Source organism: Protopterus annectens, chromosome 7.part1, assembly GCF_019279795.1.
Source record: "Protopterus annectens isolate FY-2018-M chromosome 7.part1, PAN1.0, whole genome shotgun sequence".
NCBI classification, from domain to species: domain Eukaryota; kingdom Metazoa; phylum Chordata; order Ceratodontiformes; family Protopteridae; genus Protopterus; species Protopterus annectens.
Window position 1 is genome coordinate 152,530,238 of NC_056740.1, and position 19,632 is coordinate 152,549,869.

The following is a 19,632-nucleotide window of genomic DNA, read 5'->3' on the forward strand; positions in this document are numbered from 1 at the left end:
CGCCGGACCTAGACTTTGGAATTCGGCCGACCGAGGTCCCGCCTGACGGCAGGAGAACCCATCTGTTATGACTGCAGCTGTATGCACGATGAGCATTGTCAGTAAACATTAATTTGTAGACTTAAATACACTAGCTAACCTTAAATAAAATGTGCCCTATATTATGCATAAAAGTACAAAGGCTACTGGAAGGCAACTACTTGCATAACTGTTCACTTTTTAGAGTTTCGCACATCATTTCTTACTTTATTTTCAATGAACTGCATAGCAATTTAAAAGTTAATTACATTGTACCTTCCAGATTTCACTAACAGCACACTGTTCAGACCTCTCACGATTAATTACCTGTACCTCCAGGTTACTTTTTTTTTGCAACTCAAAGCAGGTAGTAATGTAAAAAAAGAGTTAACTTTGCAAATTAAAAAAAAAAAACATTTTTCATCATTTTTCCCGGTTTTCTATGTCTTTTTGCTTAAAGATAAACTAAGAAAATTAATCAAGACATTCACATCTACAAAACAGGGGAAGTTATCTTTAATTTCTATACATAATACAATCAATGCACATTAATATACCTTGGCATTCAAAGATCATAATATTGTATTAACTTTAAATTGTTTCGTTCCAGCCTTTATCTTTTTGCAATGTTAAGACTAAAAACAGCTAAGAAAGACTATTTTCTTACATTAATATCACTAGCATATACAGGGGTTACTGATAACTCTCCACCACTCCACGTTTACCTCTTACTGCATACTATCTACATAGAATTGCTTTACAAAAATAGCATGCAGTTTACACCAGAAAGCTTTTATGCAAATAAAAACACTTTTACTTACAGTCATGTCTTCAGCACATTTGGTACCCTCATACACAATGACAAGTGGTGTTTATGATGTACAGGTCTACTAGTTTAACAGTCAAACTTTGTCTTTTTTCATATACTCCAACAGACTCGCAGTTCACATACCTAAACTACTTCTGGTGGGACTGGAATTGATACTTTCTATTTATCTCATTCAGTAATTTCACTGAGTGGTTATCTTTCTGATCATCTTGATCTCACACCACCAGTCTCTCTGGTTCAAGTCCAAGGTATTCCTGATTCTTTTAATTAGCTTGTGAACTTTTTTTCTGTCACTCAAGTATTTTTCTTTAGAAAAACTGAAAATGTTTCACTGGAAAGGTCTCTTTATGGACTTTCTTATTGTCAGAAGATTGAGAAGCAGAGTTGCTGACTCGCTCTGTTTTGATGGTTTACTTTTGTATTTCCTCTATAGCCTGTTCTGCATCAAAAACTGTTTGATCCTCCACACAAAAATGATTTGGAAGACAGCTGGCTATAGCAACTTGAAACTTTCAACCTGCCTGTTGACAGTCACAGATTGCAAGGATCAACTTGCTTCTCTTTTGTCTGGTGTATTACTTTTCCACATTTCATCTTTACTGCCATCCAGACAATGTAACTACTAGATAGTAAATTACTTTTACCCAGACTGATGAGTTTTACTGGCTTTTTTTTTTTTTTTTATCAATTTCTTACTTTTTATCCTGGTTGAGCTCTAATCAACATGGTACCTAGTCAGCAGCCATCTTAGAAGTCCCTACACAATTTAAGCTGTGTCTCCAACAGTATCCTCCAGAAGAATTAAACAAATTGTACAGGGTTAGTCAGTTGTTTTGTAGAAGTGAATTCAACCACAGTGCATCTGGAGAGGTAACCTTTAGAACACTGTTACCGGAAACTTGACAATGATTATGATCAGACTTTTGTTTCTTAAACAAGAAAAATGAAAGTTATGTACTTACTATAACACCAGATCCATATCGTCTTCCTCCATCCATCACAACAAATGGGTATATTGGAACTGAATGGATCTGAATTTGGCGCCTAAACAAGACTTTTTGTCTTCAAGGCTCAGGTTCTTCCCCTTTCATAACGTACCACCACCCTATCCTACTAGTCCTCAAATCAGGTTTGCCAAATGCCAACACATCATGAACAAAGCAGACACCTAAAAGACAGGGACAGATCAGTGTGAGGATAAGTTAAGATCCGTGTGGGCCAATGGGAGCCATAATAAGGTCACAATTTGGTAGAGGGATATTGGGAAGGACAGGCAAAAGACATTGATCGAGCATTAATAGTGAAACTGAAGGCAGATACTAATCTAGATTTCAGATCAATTTTATAATGAGAAATGAAGGTGCGACCTGTAGAACACATCATGGCAGCACATATATCATTGATAGGGACACTGTTAAAGATAACAGAAGTCACCACCACTTTAATGGAGTGAGGCTTCAGTTTGGAAGGCAAATTCAAACCTCTGGACTTGTAAACAAAGGCTATACATTCACAGAGCCACCAGGACAGGGCAACTTTAGAGACCTCAGTGTCCAACTTTGACTTGAAAAAATAGACAAAACTGGTCAGATCATTGAAAGTCTTTTGTCCAATGTAAATAAAAACGTGATGGCAAACATCCAGAGAATGCAATTGGCATTCACCTCTGTTAGAATAACCAGGGAGAGACTGGTAAAATACATGGTCAGTTCCAAGGTGGTCAATGACATGACCTTGGGTAGAAAATCTGGGTTAGTTGAGACGCACCCTGCCCTTGCTGTAAATTAAATGACAGTGCTTACAATTCAGAAACTCTCCTGGCTGATGTCACAGCCACTGAGAAAAGCATCTTCCAAGAAACAAACTCAAAGTCTGATGTGCTATCAGGTTCAAAAGGGGAAGAGTGAGGTCCAAAGATCACAACATGGTATGTCCCAGGGAGGTACCAGATCTCTCCTCTCTGAGATGGGCATAACCCAAAAAACTCCTTTCAAGAAGGCTTTAGATAGTATGAGGACAATATAAGGAATATGATTTTCACCAAAATGAAAATTGGAAATAGTCAATTGGACCTTGACTGTTGAGTAACTGGGTCCTTAACTGAAACAGCCTTGCTAAAAATCTAATACAGAATGAAGTGGAACTGAGAAAGGACCTAGACCCTTGAGTAAGCCCAAGTTGCTTCTGTAAACTTTCCTAGGATGGAGAGCTTTTGAGAAGAGAGAAAAATATGAACCACATTGGAGGGAAGCCTGGAACTTCTGGGCATCATTGGATGTTAAAGACACCCAGCAGTTAGATTTAGGGATTTGAAGTCTGGGTGAGAGATTAGATCTGGAGATGAATCTAGAACCCAAGGAGGATTAACTAGATGAGGCCAAAGGAAGGGAAACCAAACCTGGCAGATCAAAAGGAGACAATAAGAATCACTTTCATCTTTATTTCAATTACTTCTGCTTGTTTGCTTAACTTTCTAGAAAATCAAAGCAGTTCAAAGTTCATCTACTGAATCTCTACTTCGGCACTGTGAAACAAAAAAGATGGCACTAACAAAGGTATTCTACCAAAAACTGCCCCAAGATGGTATTCCACTGACAACGTTACATCTATAATCTTCGTTACGCATAAATATACCACTGTTCTCAGATGCAGTAATATGCTACAGTATTAACAGTAAAACTCACCTGTGTCAGAAGGTTTAAGTGGTAACCTGCTTTGCCGTACAGGAAGGATCTCGAGTTTAACATTGTCGGACGTGCTAGATAAGAGCTGAATTGCTTCTAGAAGAGTACAGTGTTCTGTGCTGGTTCCATCTATAGACAGAATGTGATCTCCTATATGTAAGGCCCCACATCTGGAAAGGAAAAAAGACTCGGAATAAGATATGTACTTAGAGGTTTATATGGATTCATATTAGAAGAGTGCTATCAACATGGAAACATGGAGTTTAATGTACTTAGAAGATATGCTCCTTGTCATTTTTAAATAATAATCAAAGATACTATGTGAGAAAATGAAGAGGTGTTCCTGACTGGATTCACTGAGATTCTCTGCTGCATGCTGGTTCAAAAAATGGTAGTCATACTGCACAGCTTGGGTTGTCTATGTCCCTCTCTAAATTCTCTTTTAACATAAATAGGTTTTGGTGATTTTTGCTGATCCTTGTTTCATTACTGATACCCCCCATTATGGCTCTTTGTTACACAGATTGCTTAAAACTGGGAAAGGTTGAATAAGTTAATCAGTTTCAGAAATTTAACATTTTAAATTGCTTACTCACAAGCTTGCTCTGTAACAAAGAATGATGGATTCCTGACTACACCCAGACAACCAACGAGGGACACAAGCCAGGATTTTTGGAATGGCACTCCTATGTTCAGAATGTAGCCCACTCCCCCCACCCCCCATGGGCAGAGCATGTTTCCAAATAGCTAACCTTTTCAATAACATAACACATAATTGAAAACAATCATCTTAAGGAAAACTCATTTAGCCAATCAGGCATTCTAAAAAAAATTAACAAAATGTATAATTCAATAAAGCATAATCAAGGCAACTACTCCACAGCATTTTTTTTACTTTATTTAATTCCCAGCACATCTCTGCTGCACACCTGGCGACACCCTCATGACCAAAATGTTGAAGGATCTATCCAAGGAGGGATGACAGTGGACTATTGATGTCTTGCTCAGCTCTACCAGATGGACAGTGCTGGCAGAGTTCAGCTACAAGACTGCCATCTGGGGAAAAGCCATGTCCTGCATCTCTTGCAAATTGGGACTCCTGGAGTGTAAGCCCACCAAAAGTGCTCAGGGTCTACATAGTACTCAACCTGCAGAATAAGGGAAAAGCCATTAATAATCACAGACAAAAGCCCAAGATCAGGAAAACTTTTCAACTATACTTACAGTTGAGTTAGAAGCTCACAAAACAAAAGAACATAAATTTGCAAACCAGAGTAATCCAGATTTGCAGGTGTAATACTTAACTGCCCGTTCAGTGAAAGCCAACATTGTTTTGCAAAAATCACTAACTTTAGGAAGGACAGAGTGAAATTCTGAGCCAAAATCAGGATATCCCTGAAAATCAGGGTTAGTTGAGAAGTATGCCCCAACTTTAGATGGATATTACAAATATGCATTTTCTTAAAAATCATCCGTGGTGGTACAGCGGTAGCATTGTTGCCTCACAGCAAGAGGTTCTCCCGTTCGATTCTCGGCTGGAGTGCAGGAAGTGCCTTCTGTGTGGAGTCTGCATGTCCTCCCCGCGGTTGGGTGGGCGTTCGAAAGACATGCGTAAATGGGCGTGGCTTCGTTGAAGGTTGAACGTCGGGCTGGCACCTCGGCATTCGTCAAAATCTGCTGCCAATCATTAGCGGACTGGAGTTCCGCTGTGGTGACCCCTAACTGGGAAAAGCCGAAAGACAACAACATAAAAATCATCATAGTGAGCCTTGCATCTCACTTTTCATTCATTAACAGGAGATGTTAAGAGCCTATGAAAAAAATTTCCTTTTACCTTGCCAGATAACAGCTGTGGTCACTGGTACTGCTTCACTGTCCCAGTGTGCTATGACAGTTGGAAGTCAGGAGGAATGACTGAGCTAGTAAAGGCAAAATGGTTTGACAGTTACTGCAGAAACAGTTTCTAAAAAAAAAAGGTTAAAAAATGAGTCTCATGTATTTTAACTCCCTCTTGCTGCATTACTGAATCTTTTATACTAACCACTCCTTTGACAGCCATGGGCTTCTTGTAACTTATTGCTGTGAATTACCTGCAAATTTCTGTTACATGACCATTTATCTTTTTTGCTCCTTTGCCAACACTGTTCCCTCTGAAAATGTTGAGGACATTCCTATAGCATTTAATTATAGTTCATGTAGACTGTTTCTGCTCATATTTCTAGGTTCCTGACCAGGAAAATCCAGGGTCTCAAGCACCTACCCTATACAGATAAGCTAAAGGCCCTGCCCCTCTACTCAGTCTAGTACAGACTGCTCAGAGATGACCCGTGTCTGACATAGAAGGCCATCTCAGACTCAAGCTCGATGGAGTTGCTGCATATCTGTAAGTCAAACTCTACTCGCACAACCCGCACATAAGGACTCAACCTAGTCTGTGACATTAATAGAACTTGCTGGCAAGATATATTTGTGTCCCAGTGACTCCCCCATCTTTGGAATAGACTCCCTCTCATTATCAAGCAGAGTACCTCACTAGCCCTCTTTAAGAGGAGCCTGGATGAATGGATGGGAAACAGAAAATATATCCCTTGAATCCCACGTAGAAGGAAATCCTTCTACGTGGCACACCTCATCACAAAAGATTTGTCATCCAGGAAAAAAAGAGGTCATTGTTCCCCTCTACTCATTAGACCCATTATAGAGTACAACACCCCTTTTGGTATGTACCTCACAAGACATCTACAACAACTGGAAAGGCCACAGAAATACCTCACAAAGAGGATTACTGGCCTCAAACAGATGCCCTACGCAGACCGACTCAAAAAACTCCAGCTCTTTACTTCATCGCATATCGCCTACTCAGAGGTAATCTCTGCCTAACATGCAAAGCAATGTCAAACCCAGAGCTGTTGGACATACTCCACTTAAAGAAATCCCAATCCCTCCGAACTACATGCTCTAGGGACCTAAATCTTGTCACCACAATAAACAGAACATGCTGGAGGGATAGATTCCTGTCCCAGAGACTTCCCATACTTTGGAACAGGCTACCTATGTCAAACAGAGCTCATTAGCACTCTTCAAGAAAAATGTTGATGATTGGATGGGTAATAAGAAATTCACCCCAAGGATCACTTCTGTGGTTCTGCTTGACAGGGGCACAGGAAAATAATTTTCTTGGGTGGCGAAAGCCAGGGTACCTTTTTGGCTAGGCTTGTATAGGCCCCTAGGGCCAATAGCCTAGTATCTACCTATGAACCTGTGTCCCTTATGGACAGGGAAAACAGGTGCTGACTTTGTGGGAACATGGGTGAAATTCATGGCTAGGCTTATAATGGCCTCCGGGGCCAATAGCCTAGTATCGTCCAATGAACCTATTTTGTTTTTTTGAAGCATGAATCAAACTGTAGACAATGCTACAACTGGACAGTGCATTAGTTAGCATCACAGTAATAATATTGGTGGGCTTGTGGCAGCACACTGTCCATACGTTACAAAACTACCTCTGTCAAAGTACCCATCCATACTAGTTAACAGCACACTCAGGTGCAGAATAACATGATCAATGCTATTGGCAAAATATTGTTATTAAAACAATGAATTCATATTGCATGAGCTGAAAATACAAAAATTAATCTATTGTTGAAATATAACTTGAACTTTAGGTGACTGCCCTGTATATTTGTTTGAGTACATGCCTTGTAAATAAACAGAAAACAAAACTCCAACAAGGGGGTGTGGGAACAAACAAAGTAAACTGACAGTGGTACAAAGCAATAAGTAATAAAAGTGCAGGTTCTGATAAGTAAATGGCATGGTCTAAAATGGCAAAAACTATATATTTTTGATACTGTTTTTCTAAAGTACCAGTAATTTTCCAGATTGTCTTGGAAAAATCCAGAAACAGTGACCCTAATGCCTAATCACAATGTCATATCTTATTTTGCAGAAACATTCATTTCAATTTACATACGCTTCGGACAAAACTGATGAGTAGACTAAGCAGCTTTTGGTAATGTCCTTCTTCAGGGTGGGTGGATGGGTTTGTTCATGTGCTGCTAATCACCTCAACTGGAGAATGGAGCTAAATTCAGGTATGTACATACAAATATTTCAAGCACAGGCATTAATGCCCTTCTAGTTTGCCACTATATACCAAAACACTTGTTCCTATAACAAGTGTCCAGGCTGTTCTTAAAAATATCTAAACTAGTACTTGCTTTAATATAATTTGGTAGTCTGTTCCATGCATTAGCTGCTCTCAAAGAACCAATTAGTACACTTCTCATTCCTATAGAATCTTCTACATAAGTTTTCTGATGATTCTCTTGTACTTTTTGATAACCTTAAACATTCACAGAGGTAGTTGTCCCTAAATGCCCTATATACCTGAATATGATCTACTCTTAGACATCTGTAAGAGTCACTGTACAGATATTTTAGTCTTTCATAATAACTTCAATTACAATATCCATGGATGCCCTTGTTCTATGTCTGCTGTACTCTTTCCAGTTTACTCATGCTTTGTTTTCTTATAAGGTTTCCATATTGCTATTCTGTACTCGAGTTTGGAAATAATATAACTAATGCACAGTGACTTCATCATTTCTGACTTCCTAGACTTTATAAATCTTTTTATACAACCTATAATTCTATAACTATCATTAACCAACTGGTTGATATGATTGGAAAACTCATAGTTGAATCTACAGTTTCCATCACCGTGTGCTGTAATAAACATTAACCTATTTTTGTCTCCCGAATCTCATGCGCATGTTTTTTTGACGTATTTATCAGCATATTATTCTCCTGTGCCAAAATGGTCAATTTAGTCAAGTTCTTTTACAGACATACCTTATCTGTAATACAAGTAGTTTACCCAATTTCAGGTCATCTGCATATACACCCATAGAACACCTCATATGAAAATGTTAGGCCTGAAAGATACAATCTAAACAAGTAAGGGCCTAGGACAGAGCTCTGTGGGACACCCCTGACTGTAACCAAGAATTTCACCTGTCCAATTGCTGTATGATACTTGCCATGTCTTATCTGTAAGCCATGCAGCTATCCATCTTATCAAGAGTACATCAATACCTAGTTGTTCTAATTTATTGCTCAGTGTTTTGTGTGTGAGCCTGTCAAATGCTGATGATAAATGTATATAAATTACATCACAGTACAATTTTCATTATTAGCTGTTTAATAACATCATGTTACAGGTGGTAATATATCTATTTTCAACATATGCATGCTGATATATGGTTTCAAGTCCCAACATACCCAATTCTGACAACAACATATCCAATATTACATTCTCCATTATTTTTCCACAACAGGAAAGTACACTTAAGGGTCTGTATGACTGGGTTTGTCCTAATCCCCTTTCCCTTAAAAACAGGTTTAATAGCCACATGTCTCCAATCTTGAGGACTCTCCCCATAAATATGACCTAGTGAATAACAGATGCAATGGTACTGTAAGTTCTTGCTGAAGTGTTCTCAGGTCATTATTACTAATTCGGTCTCTTCCCTGTGCTTTGTTTGAATCCAGTTTGCACAGTTCTTTTTTAATATAATCTAATTTGATTTTGGTATCGGAGGTTACTTGGATGTCACTAGGACAGCTTATCGCTCCCTTTGGGGAGTCAAATTGTTTTGCATAAGATTTGTAAATATATCTATGCTCTGTCTGACAATAAAGTTTAGAATCTGCACAGTGTTTTATCACTTTGCATGTCTTGACTCCTTCCACATTTTATGCATCTGTAAAAAGGTTTCCTATTATGCTCAATATCATTATATAAATTTTCTTCAAATTTTTCTTGATCTTGTCTCACACTATGGTTAATTTGTCTGTCCAGCTTGTTTATTTTAGTTTTCAAATTGTACTTCAACCTATATTCCATTTCTTGTCTCTCACATTAATCTGGTATCTTGTTTTTATGGAAATATATCCCCCCTGACATCTTATGCCTAGAGAGCCTGATGTTAAACATTTTTTTGATTTTTTTAGCTCCAGATCATCCATTCTATCCTATATCAGCCTTCCTACTGCCCAGCACTATCCTCTCTCATCTCCCATTATTCTCCCTCCAGACCTCTCCGAAGCTCTAACCAAGACCTACTACAAATCTACAAACCCAAGTCTAAATTTGGATGCAATATGTACAGCTATCACCCCACTATTGCCTGGAATAGGCTCCCACTAGAAATCAGGACCCTTACACATCCTAAATAATTTAAGACAGCCACCAAAGAGAACTTTAAAAGTCACTGGTCCTGCCACTGCACTCTCCCTCCTTAACATCCCCTACTTCTCATACCTTAATCTACTTTCTGCCCTTAACTCACTCTTCTCACTAGCTCTCCCTAATCTTCCTTGACTACTCTTTCTACTGTCTTCTAAAATCCATTAAGCAAATTGCCTCAGAGAAACTGTCTATTGTAATTGTCTAGCCTTCATGCAACTACATCATGATAAAACAGTTTTTTTTAACCACTTACCCCCAAAACTATGCTCATCTTAATGACATATTTATTTTTATACATCTTGAAATAGTTATACTATACTCCTGATTATTGACACTGTATAACATTGTATTCTACTTAATGCCTTGTAATAATCCTGTAACATTGCTGTTTAATGCTAATTTATAATGAAAATTGTATAATACGTTGGAGCTTTTCTCCCCGGGCCTCTGCAGAAAAAGGGCCCTTCAGCTCAGTCTGACAATCCCGGTCAACAAATGTAAAATAAATAAATAATTTCTCTTTCATAACTATCCACATTCCATCTGCAATTTTTCCATTGAACACACAACTCCAGTTAGTTTTACACAATGACTGTGTTGCTTCCATATAATCTGTAATTAACCTTTGTTTTAGATTTCAGTTTGTCAGAATTATGTGGTAACAAATTAACTTTTATAACCCTATGATAACTGCATATCAATGGTGGAAAACTTGACTTGAACGGTAATTTCTTTAGGAACACAGACTATGTCTAGTGTGTTCCGTTACCTGGTATTTTTTTTAACAATCTAAAGCAATAGCTGTTCCTGAATATATGTTGTGAAAAATTTCCTTACTAATATTGTTGAATCAATATTATTCTAGTCAGTTTCTGGTAAATTTAAGTCCCCAGCTAACATTATTCTTCCCTCCTATGTTTCATGCAAGAAATGTCTGCATTCCTCTTGGTCATCTGCACTTGACATTGGTGGTCTATACACTCCAACAATTGATATGTGTTCCACGGTTGTCTTTACTGTCACAGTTACACAGTCTATGGTACTGGTGTTATCACTGAACACATAATAATCACAGGTCTCAAAACTATCTTTATTTCCGATTATAAAATCACCCGATTTTTTGTTAGAATGTCTGTTACAGTAAAAACATTTATACACTGACAGAACCAGTTTCTAGTCATTGTTTTTTAACCATGTTTCACAAATATCTATCTTGTGGGAATGTAGCAAATTTTCCAATTAAAAAAACTTTATTAGGCCAAGTATTGGATGGATAGCACCAGCAGATAATCTATGGAGGAGGGGACAAACATGAAAGCACACTCACACAAACCACTGCATCATTACATGTCATGCATGCCAGAAGCATTGTGAAAAAGTTTCTCTACAGTCAGGCTGGTGCCATTCTTGGATGTTCATAGCTCCCCTCTATAATTTTCAGAAACTGAAGAAAAACACCAAGATGCGGCTGATGGCAGGCAGTAGGAGGCAAAGAAAACAGTCACTTAGAGACTTCAAAGGACTAGAGAAAAAATAAGCAAAATGTGTTTTCCTTTAGTAGCAAACAGAGAGTCATTACAAATTATATAGAACCAAATGAAAAGCAGCGGTCTTTGTTTAGAGTACACGTATTACTAATGGCGAAGTAACCTGGCTTTTTAAGGATCTTACATTTCATAGTTCTGAAGGTACATTTGTAATATTATTTAACTAAAAAAAGCCCAAAATCTAAGAACTTAAAAATATATATCAAGCCACTAATTCTTTTAAATGAAAAATATGTTCTCAAAATACGACAACAAAGTTATAGCACTAGCTGAAATCAGGATGAGAGTAGGTGCATTTCATTCTCTATGGGTCATGTTCTAGATAAACAATGTGGCCCAAAGCCAGCACATGGACAACAATGGAAGATGTATCGTTTCACACAATAATGTGAGGTGAAGTTAAAAAAAAGGCATTTTCCTGCACAGAGAACAGACATTCTGCTGCCAACATGCCAAGGAAAGTAATTAAATTAGACAGTGAAATTGGTGGTAATGCATGGCCAGCTATAAAGTGCAAATGCCAATCAGTTAGGGCCCTTTGAGAGACTGGATCTCCTCATATCAGTTTGTGACTAAGGTCTCTTCTACTCCCCAAGAACTGCATAACAAATTTATTTCTCAGACAGAACCTGTCCCCATACTGACCAAGTGAGCAGCTATTGCATGAAATAAGTATGACAGACGGGGGGGGGGGGGGGACTTCTGGGGGTTTAATGGGCTGTATGTATACCTCTCAAACCCAAGGATTTAGGCATACTGCTACAACGTTTTTCATTATGTTTAGTGCCTTGCATTTTGGATTTACTAATTTTTATTCACATAGCTAGTGCCCTTTGAAATACATAGATTATTAACAATCAAAATAAATCTGGATAAAGACTATCTTCAGCTGTATGGTGGCTGTTTGAAGAAAGAGTGTGAAAAATAAAGTGCTCCTGTGTCTTACCTTCTGCTATGATTTTAAAGGCCAGCGCTGTGATTTTTTTTTAATGGAGAAGTTGAGAGGTATTAGATGAGGCTGTGGGCTACTTTGCTGTTACAACAGATAGCATTTTTCTCTTGCAGTAAATACACTACACTTGATCTTAGCCAAAAGGCAGCAAAGCAATAGAATTTGACCACCTCAATGCAGCTGACTACTGTTATGAACTTGTAGCTTCCAGTTTTAGAGCTTTACTAATGCAGTCACTAATGGCTTTATTGTGAAACTGCCTGGGATGAACAACTACTGTAATATGAACTGCCAGTCTTACCTTTTATATTCAGCCATTCTTACTGGAGCATCCTTTTCATGTTAAAGTAAGTTAACTTCATAAAATTAACTCACCATCATATCTTTCAACCTGCTGACATTGAAAATGTGCACCAAGGCTCCCGAAAAGTAGGTATACATCTTGCCAAAAATCTGGACAACTGATCATTATAAAATTTGCATACCTAGTAGTACAAGTCTTCAGCTTCCAGTAAGGTTGTGGGAATGCAACTTTAAAAAAAAGTAAAAGGATGCAAAGTATAAGCACCAGGCCAAACGTATCAAAAGTAGAAGCGAGAAAAAAATGTCCACATTAGAAATCTAATACACTTGAATGTAACCTTTTTATCATACACAAAAAATATGGAAACATTTCAACATTAGACTTGACCTGAAGTTACTGAAACTATTTTGCATTTCCACAAAAGCCAGTTTTACTTTCCAGCTTATAAATGTGTCATATTTAACCTGCTGTTCATCTAAAACAAGCATTTGTCTTACACTGTTACACACCCCTCCTTTTGTCGATGACGTATTTAATGCATTAACCATATTCCAAATGATTTCTTCACACTACTGTAGGCAGAGAAAATAAATCATGCAAAGATATCTTGCAAAACAGAATTATTCAATAAACACACATAATGACAAACAGTAGGGCTAGTTTCATCTCACAACACACAGCACTGCACCTTTCATGAATGAAAAGAACCCATAACACAGAAAAGCACTATTTACATAGATACACCAATCATCATCTAACAAGCATCTTAATCTGGAACGGAGACTTGAAACACGTTTCACCTTTTTGCCATCTGGTAAGTTGGAGATGAAATGAATTTAATGAAATATCAAATATCACAGACAGCTCATTACTAATCTTCTTCTTTTGGCTTTTCCCGGTTAGGGATTGTCACAGCGGATCACCTGTCTGCTCATGATTGGCAATAGAGTTTTATGGTGTCAAGTTGCCAGCCTGGAGCCCAACCTTCCACAGAAGGCACACACACGCATGCACTCATGCACTCGTGCCTAGGGCCAATAAACACCACTATAACTTCATGAGGCCACAAAGGCATGCTAAGCTTTCTCATCCACAATGTGACCCATTCAAGGCAGCCATAAGAACATGTGTGAATTTTCCAGATGCAATAATCCTCCCTACATTCAAATGCTGAAAAGACATTCTTACTTTTCTCTCTTGAAATTGATTAATGTGGACAAAACTGATATGAGTGCTCACTTTTATCACACAATACTAAAGGAGAAGCAAACTTATGCAGCTGTGCTGTGTTCACATGGTGTACTCCTTAGTTACAAGCAGTCACAGACATTTAGTCTCCCTGTCCATCTACAGCATCTTGGAATTCAAAAAATATGCATCAGTAGATGGAAGATTACCAGAAATGTCATTATGTGGTCACGGTGCAGTGTGGACAGGGGAATATAACCTTTCCCCACATTATTGCAATCTCATACTTGGTATATATAATTTACAGGGGCTGTGGGGGCACAGAAGAAAAAAAATGTTCATGTTTTTCGATCTATTGTGGCACGTTTGCCCAGGTCAAGCCATTAGGTGTTGATCATTTGTGGATTGATACTGTACATTTCAGATAGATTATTATGCTTCAGCCAGAATATAACTTTCAACTTTCTTTGCTCATGAATTCTGGGCAAAACCAAAAATGACAGAACAAAGGGCCAGGAACAATTTTTAAATACTTGACTAATTCACATAAAATGTTAATACAACAGATTTTGCAGCAGCATGCATTTCTTGAATAATAAGTATGAAACTCTAATTTCTGGCATTATTACAAGGTACAGGGCAAAACTAGGAACATTCTACAAAATTCTGAACAGTTAAGAGATGAGAGTAAGAATATGCAACTTTCCCACAACTCCCCATTGTTACAGACCTCTATTAAGTTCTTCTGAAACTGTTCTCAACATGTCATGTTTGCATCTCAAAAAGTAGAAGCTCTTGATGTTTCCTGCTTTGCTTCTCTGCTGAAATGAACTCTAGACTGATCAAATTCCTATTTGCTTGTTTTGCTCTTTGTACTTTACTCGCCATCCATACAGTCAGTCATGGGTCCTGCTGCACATCTAGTGACATCATCAATGTTGCTATGGACAGAGTTGCTGCTGCAAAGCTGGTAAGGGGTTAAACAACAGTAACAACTCGTAATTTAAAGGGGCCACTTGGAATGTCATTGCATCAAATTATTTTAATGTTAACTTCAAAATTTTCCATCAAATGAGGTGTCACAAAAGGAAATATTGCCAGCCCAGCTATCTGGAATTTAATTATATGTCATTTTTAAATATTAATATGACTTATATAGACGTGTGACAGGAGATACTGCCAGCCCAGTTATCTGGAATTTTGTAAATGGTTGTTTCCTCTGAACAGCAACATGATTCATATGCCTGAGTTCCTATTGTATTAGAACTGTATGTCAGATTGTATAGACATGTGTTGAACAGATATTTTTATACACTTTTGTAATTGCTTAGATGCATGTATTTTAACAGCAGCTTAACTTGCAAACTTTAATAGTTGACACTGAAGTACTTTATAGCTGGGCCATAAACAAAAGATGTTATCTCTCAGTTTCAGTGCAGTAGCAGGCAATGTCTAGACTAGAGCTAGAAGTTTTTTGTATTGCCTTGAAAGAGAAGTAATTACTATGCTTGAGATGTGGAAGCGTTTTATTGCTTTTTGACTTCCAACAGCTGCACAGCTCTGAGAAAAAACATTTGTCTATGTATTTTCACAGGGAGATGCTAAATGCTACAATGGGGGTTTAGCCTGGGAACTGAAGTCAGGTGACAAAAAGTGAGGTCATGCTGCAAGTATCCCAGCAGTAATATTTGATATTAATTCAAGAACTCGCTGAGAGAGAGAAACAGGGCATTTTGTATTTTGTCTCTGACATAGAAACATCCACTCACCATTGCTGCTTGCTTGTTGTTCTGTAAGTTTTTAGAGCATAGTAACTCTTAGATTCAGATAGGAATATAGTAAATTATAGCTTAGATGTTTTCTTTATTTGAGACTGTCCTGCAATGTTGTTCTAAATATTTCCTGTGATTTTGAACTCTGATACAACTGATTACTGAGTATTGTCGTGTTCTTTTATTATTTTTTATTAAATATATTTAAATTTATTGTGGCTGATATCTGACACATTTAAGCTCAGAGTACTTACAAATGTACTTGGCGACACTGTGAGCCACTCCTAATAGCCTTGCTCTTGGTCAAACTACTACTTGGATTAATAGTAACATTACACAGCAAGATTGGACACTCTTTGTTAAGGGCCTTAAAGTAGCTGATAAAGAATGACAGGTGGCAGTCGGAACTACCTTATAGTCTGGGCAGAAGGGGGCATAGCTAGTAAATGTGTGACAGCCTTTCTCAGGTGTGTGTCAGTATTTGTATATAAATCAGATCTCAAAGTGTGTGTGTCAGCTACTTGGGCAGGGACACGAAGCACTGGCTGGACAGAGAGGGTGCTGGAGGTCTTGGTTTGGCCACTCAGTTGAGATTTCAACCCTACAGTTGTGCCGGTTGGGAGTCTTATTGGGGATCTGGAGAAAGAGTTAGAAACCAACCCCAGACTGAGTGTGATCTCTGTGTGCTCTTACGGGAAACTGCATGTCACTTTCTATGTACTTGTTATCTGTACGTCCTCTAATATTGCCAGTGGTGAGGAATGAGGCTCCTTGATTACTGGACCAGTGCTGGGGCATCACATATTAATTGGTTGGCAGTGGTGGGATATCCATTTGACATATTAATTGGTGGGCAGTGGTGGGATATCCACATCACATATTAATTGGCTTGTAGTAGTGGGGTATCCACATATTAGGGTTTAGTGGTGTGGATACTGAATTCCTGTAGCCTGTAAACAGTGGTCACTAAGGAATGTGTTTGTACTCTCAATCAGCCACACAGTGAACATTCAGAATTTCATATCACAATAGTTTTATTTTTTGTTAGCTTAGCCAGTCAGGAACAGCAGACAAGGAGGTCAGCAGAGGAGTATGGCAAGCTGACAAGGAGTTAGTTGGCTGAGATGTGCCAGGCTAAAGGACTGGTGCATGCTAACCTGACTAAAACAGAAATGATTGCAGTCTTGGGCACAACTGCATTACAGGCCAGCAAGCAGGACGACAATCAGACTGGCCTTGGAAATGTACAACTATCAGAAAATGGACAGTTCAGCCTTTACACAGAGGACTTAAAAATCTGTCCAGAGTTAGAGAGACTTGAACTCGAGGCCAAACATTTGGAAACAGAAGCAGCAGAGAGACCAAGATGTCTGAAGGCTGAGGAAAATGAGAAAGTGCAGCATCTGGAAGCTGAGGAAGAGAGGCAGAGGCGACATGAAAAGGAGATGCTGACTCTTTGCCAGGATCATGGAAGTAATAGGGAAGGGAGTAACCAAATCCCAGGAAGCAACAAAGGTCAGCAAATTTCTTCCACAATTTACAGACGGGGATAATTTTGATAGTTCCATTCATATCTTTGAAAGGGCATCTAAACAGTATAATGCTGAACAAGGGCTCTGAGTACGGTTCCTGACTCCCTTACTCCATGGTAAAGCTGTATCTGATACGGATTGCTGAAGTATAATACTGTAAAAAATGTTCTGTTAGAATGCTTTAAGTTAATACCTGAGGCTAACAGGAAAAAGTTTCATGAGCATAGACGCAAGGCAGATGAAAGTGTGTGTGTGTGAGAATATATTGCTGAACTAAGCACTTATTTTCTTAGGTGGGTGAGTAGATGTCAGGTCACCACTTTTGAAGGGCTGGCAGACCTTTAGGTGAGGGAACAAGCCCTTAGCACTTTGCCTGAGAACATGAGAGCCTGGTTAGCAGACAGTGAATGTAACACAGCAGATGAGTTGGGGAAAAAAGGCGACCTATACCGAGCAAGCAGGGCATCACTGCACAGGAAAGGAATGCCTAGTGCTGCTCATGGGTCTAAGGGAACCCATGGCAGGCAGCTCAGACCACTTTAACAGAGTCCGCCAGTAGCAGGGAAGCCAGTAGTCCAGGTACACGTCCAGGACCAAGGGTTAAATTTTTTAAATGTAACCAGTGGGGCCACATAGGTTCATAGGTGGGTACTAAGCTATCTGCCTGAAGGCATTTATAAGCCTAGCCAGAATGTGTTGGCTTTCGCCGCCCCCTTAGATTAGTTCCCTGTGTCTCTGTCCAGCACAGCCACTGAAGTGATCCCAGAGGTAAACTTTGTTTCCCATCCACTCGTCAATGTTTCTTTTCCATATAGATATCCACAGAGGCAAGGTGGGGAACAAAAGGTGGGAGAGCCAGTATGTGGGAATGGCAGAATGCCAGTAGTAAGTTGTCTCGAGACAACAAGGGTACAAAACTAACACAAGAGGTTATATCCTATCTTAATGAATGGCAAAGAGATAACTGCTAAGAGAGACACAGCCTCTGACAATCATTGTGAAGCCTGCAATGGTTACTGAGGAGCACTACTTCCCTGGGCAGTCTACTTCAGTCAGAGCTTTAGGAGGGACCCCATTCCAAATAACTTTGGCTAGGGTTCACCTTGATTGGGAGGGTGGAAATGGAAAAAAGTAAGTAGGTGTGTTTGAGGATATCCCTGCAGATGTCCTGATAGGAAATGATTTTGATAATGCAGCACCTTGTGTGCATGCAGTTACATGCAGTCAGGCTTGCAGACAAGCATGTGGATCTGTTAGTCTGGGAGAGGCCCAGACAGACCACACACTTGCAGGCAGGACTGGTGAGGTGGTTACTTCAGTGAGGGAATTACCCTGTAGCAGTGAGACTGAAGGTGAGCCACAGCTGCTTGTGGGCACTGATGTTCCCTTGGACAGAGTGACTGCAAGGGCAGAGCTGAGTAGTAGTAGTACCCAGGCTGATAGTGAAGCACTGGTGTCAGAATACCCAACTTCCTGTGGAAGGGGAGCTGGGAAGGGTTACAAAAAGAGAGTTGAGACTGGCTCAGCTCTCAGACCCTACATTACAAGGCCTGAGGGAGGTAGCTAGTGAGACGCGTGATTCTCAAGGGAAGGGGGAGTCTGTATATTGGGAAAAGGATTACTGTATAGTGTGTGCATCTAGAGCGTTTCTCCCTGGGCACACTGAAAATAGGCTCTGTCCTAGTTGGACTTTCCCGGTCAACAAATGTTAAATAAATAATAAAAAAAAAAAAAAAAAAAAAAAAAAAAAGGAGTGGACCCCTGAGGGACGGCTAGAGGGTGAGAGAATACGGCAGTTGGTAGTGCCCAGAGCCTACTGTCTGTCACTTCTAACCATAGCCATGACATTCCCTTTGCAGGTCATATGAGCATAAAGCATACCAAGAGACATATTATGGAGAACTTTTATTGTCCTGGGATTTCAAGGAATGTAACAGGATACAGCAGGTCCTGTGAGTAGTGCCAAAAGGCAGGACACAAGGTGAAAGCTCCTTTGATGAGCCTTTGCTGTAACTGAGGAGACATTTCAGAGGGTAGCTATGGATATTGTGGGCCTCTGAGTACCCCAAGCTCCACATGGAAAAAGTATATCCTAGTGGGAGGGATTATGCTACCGGATACACTGGGGTGGTTGCTCTGTCATCCACTGTGGCAGAAAAGGTGGTAAATGCTTTGTTAGAGATTTTCAGCAATTTAGGGTTCCCAAAAGAAATACTGACTGACAGAGGTGCCAATTTCATGTCAGATCTGCTGGCTTGTCTGTGGAAGTCCAACCCCTACCATCCCCAGACTAACGGTTTTGTTGAGAAGTTAAACTCTACACTGAAGACCATGCTATGGGCATTTGCAGACCAGTTCAAGAGGTTAGTGGGACAAATATTTTCAGCATCTGTTGTCTGCTTACAGACAGGTGCCTGAGGAATCCACAGTTTTTTCACCCTTCGAGTTGCTGTATGGGCATAGGGAGAGGGGACCTCTAGATTTGCTTCGAGATGAGTGGGAGGGTGAGTGTGAATCCCACAAGGAGTCTGTTGTGGCATATGCCATAAACCT

The 19,632-nt window shown here is 39.4% G+C and overlaps 1 protein-coding gene across 4 annotated transcripts in view; it reads right to left on the reverse strand.

The window, feature by feature from the left end:
* The window catches only part of GRIP2 (glutamate receptor interacting protein 2), a 2,580,489-nt gene that overhangs the window by 886,666 nt on the left and 1,674,191 nt on the right, over positions 1-19,632 (reverse strand). For all 4 annotated transcript variants that reach the window (XM_044078606.1, XM_044078609.1, XM_044078607.1 and 1 more), the window contains exon 9: positions 3,532-3,701. In XM_044078606.1, the coding sequence (XP_043934541.1) occupies positions 3,532-3,701 (170 nt within the window). The remainder of the gene's footprint in view (positions 1-3,531; positions 3,702-19,632) is intronic.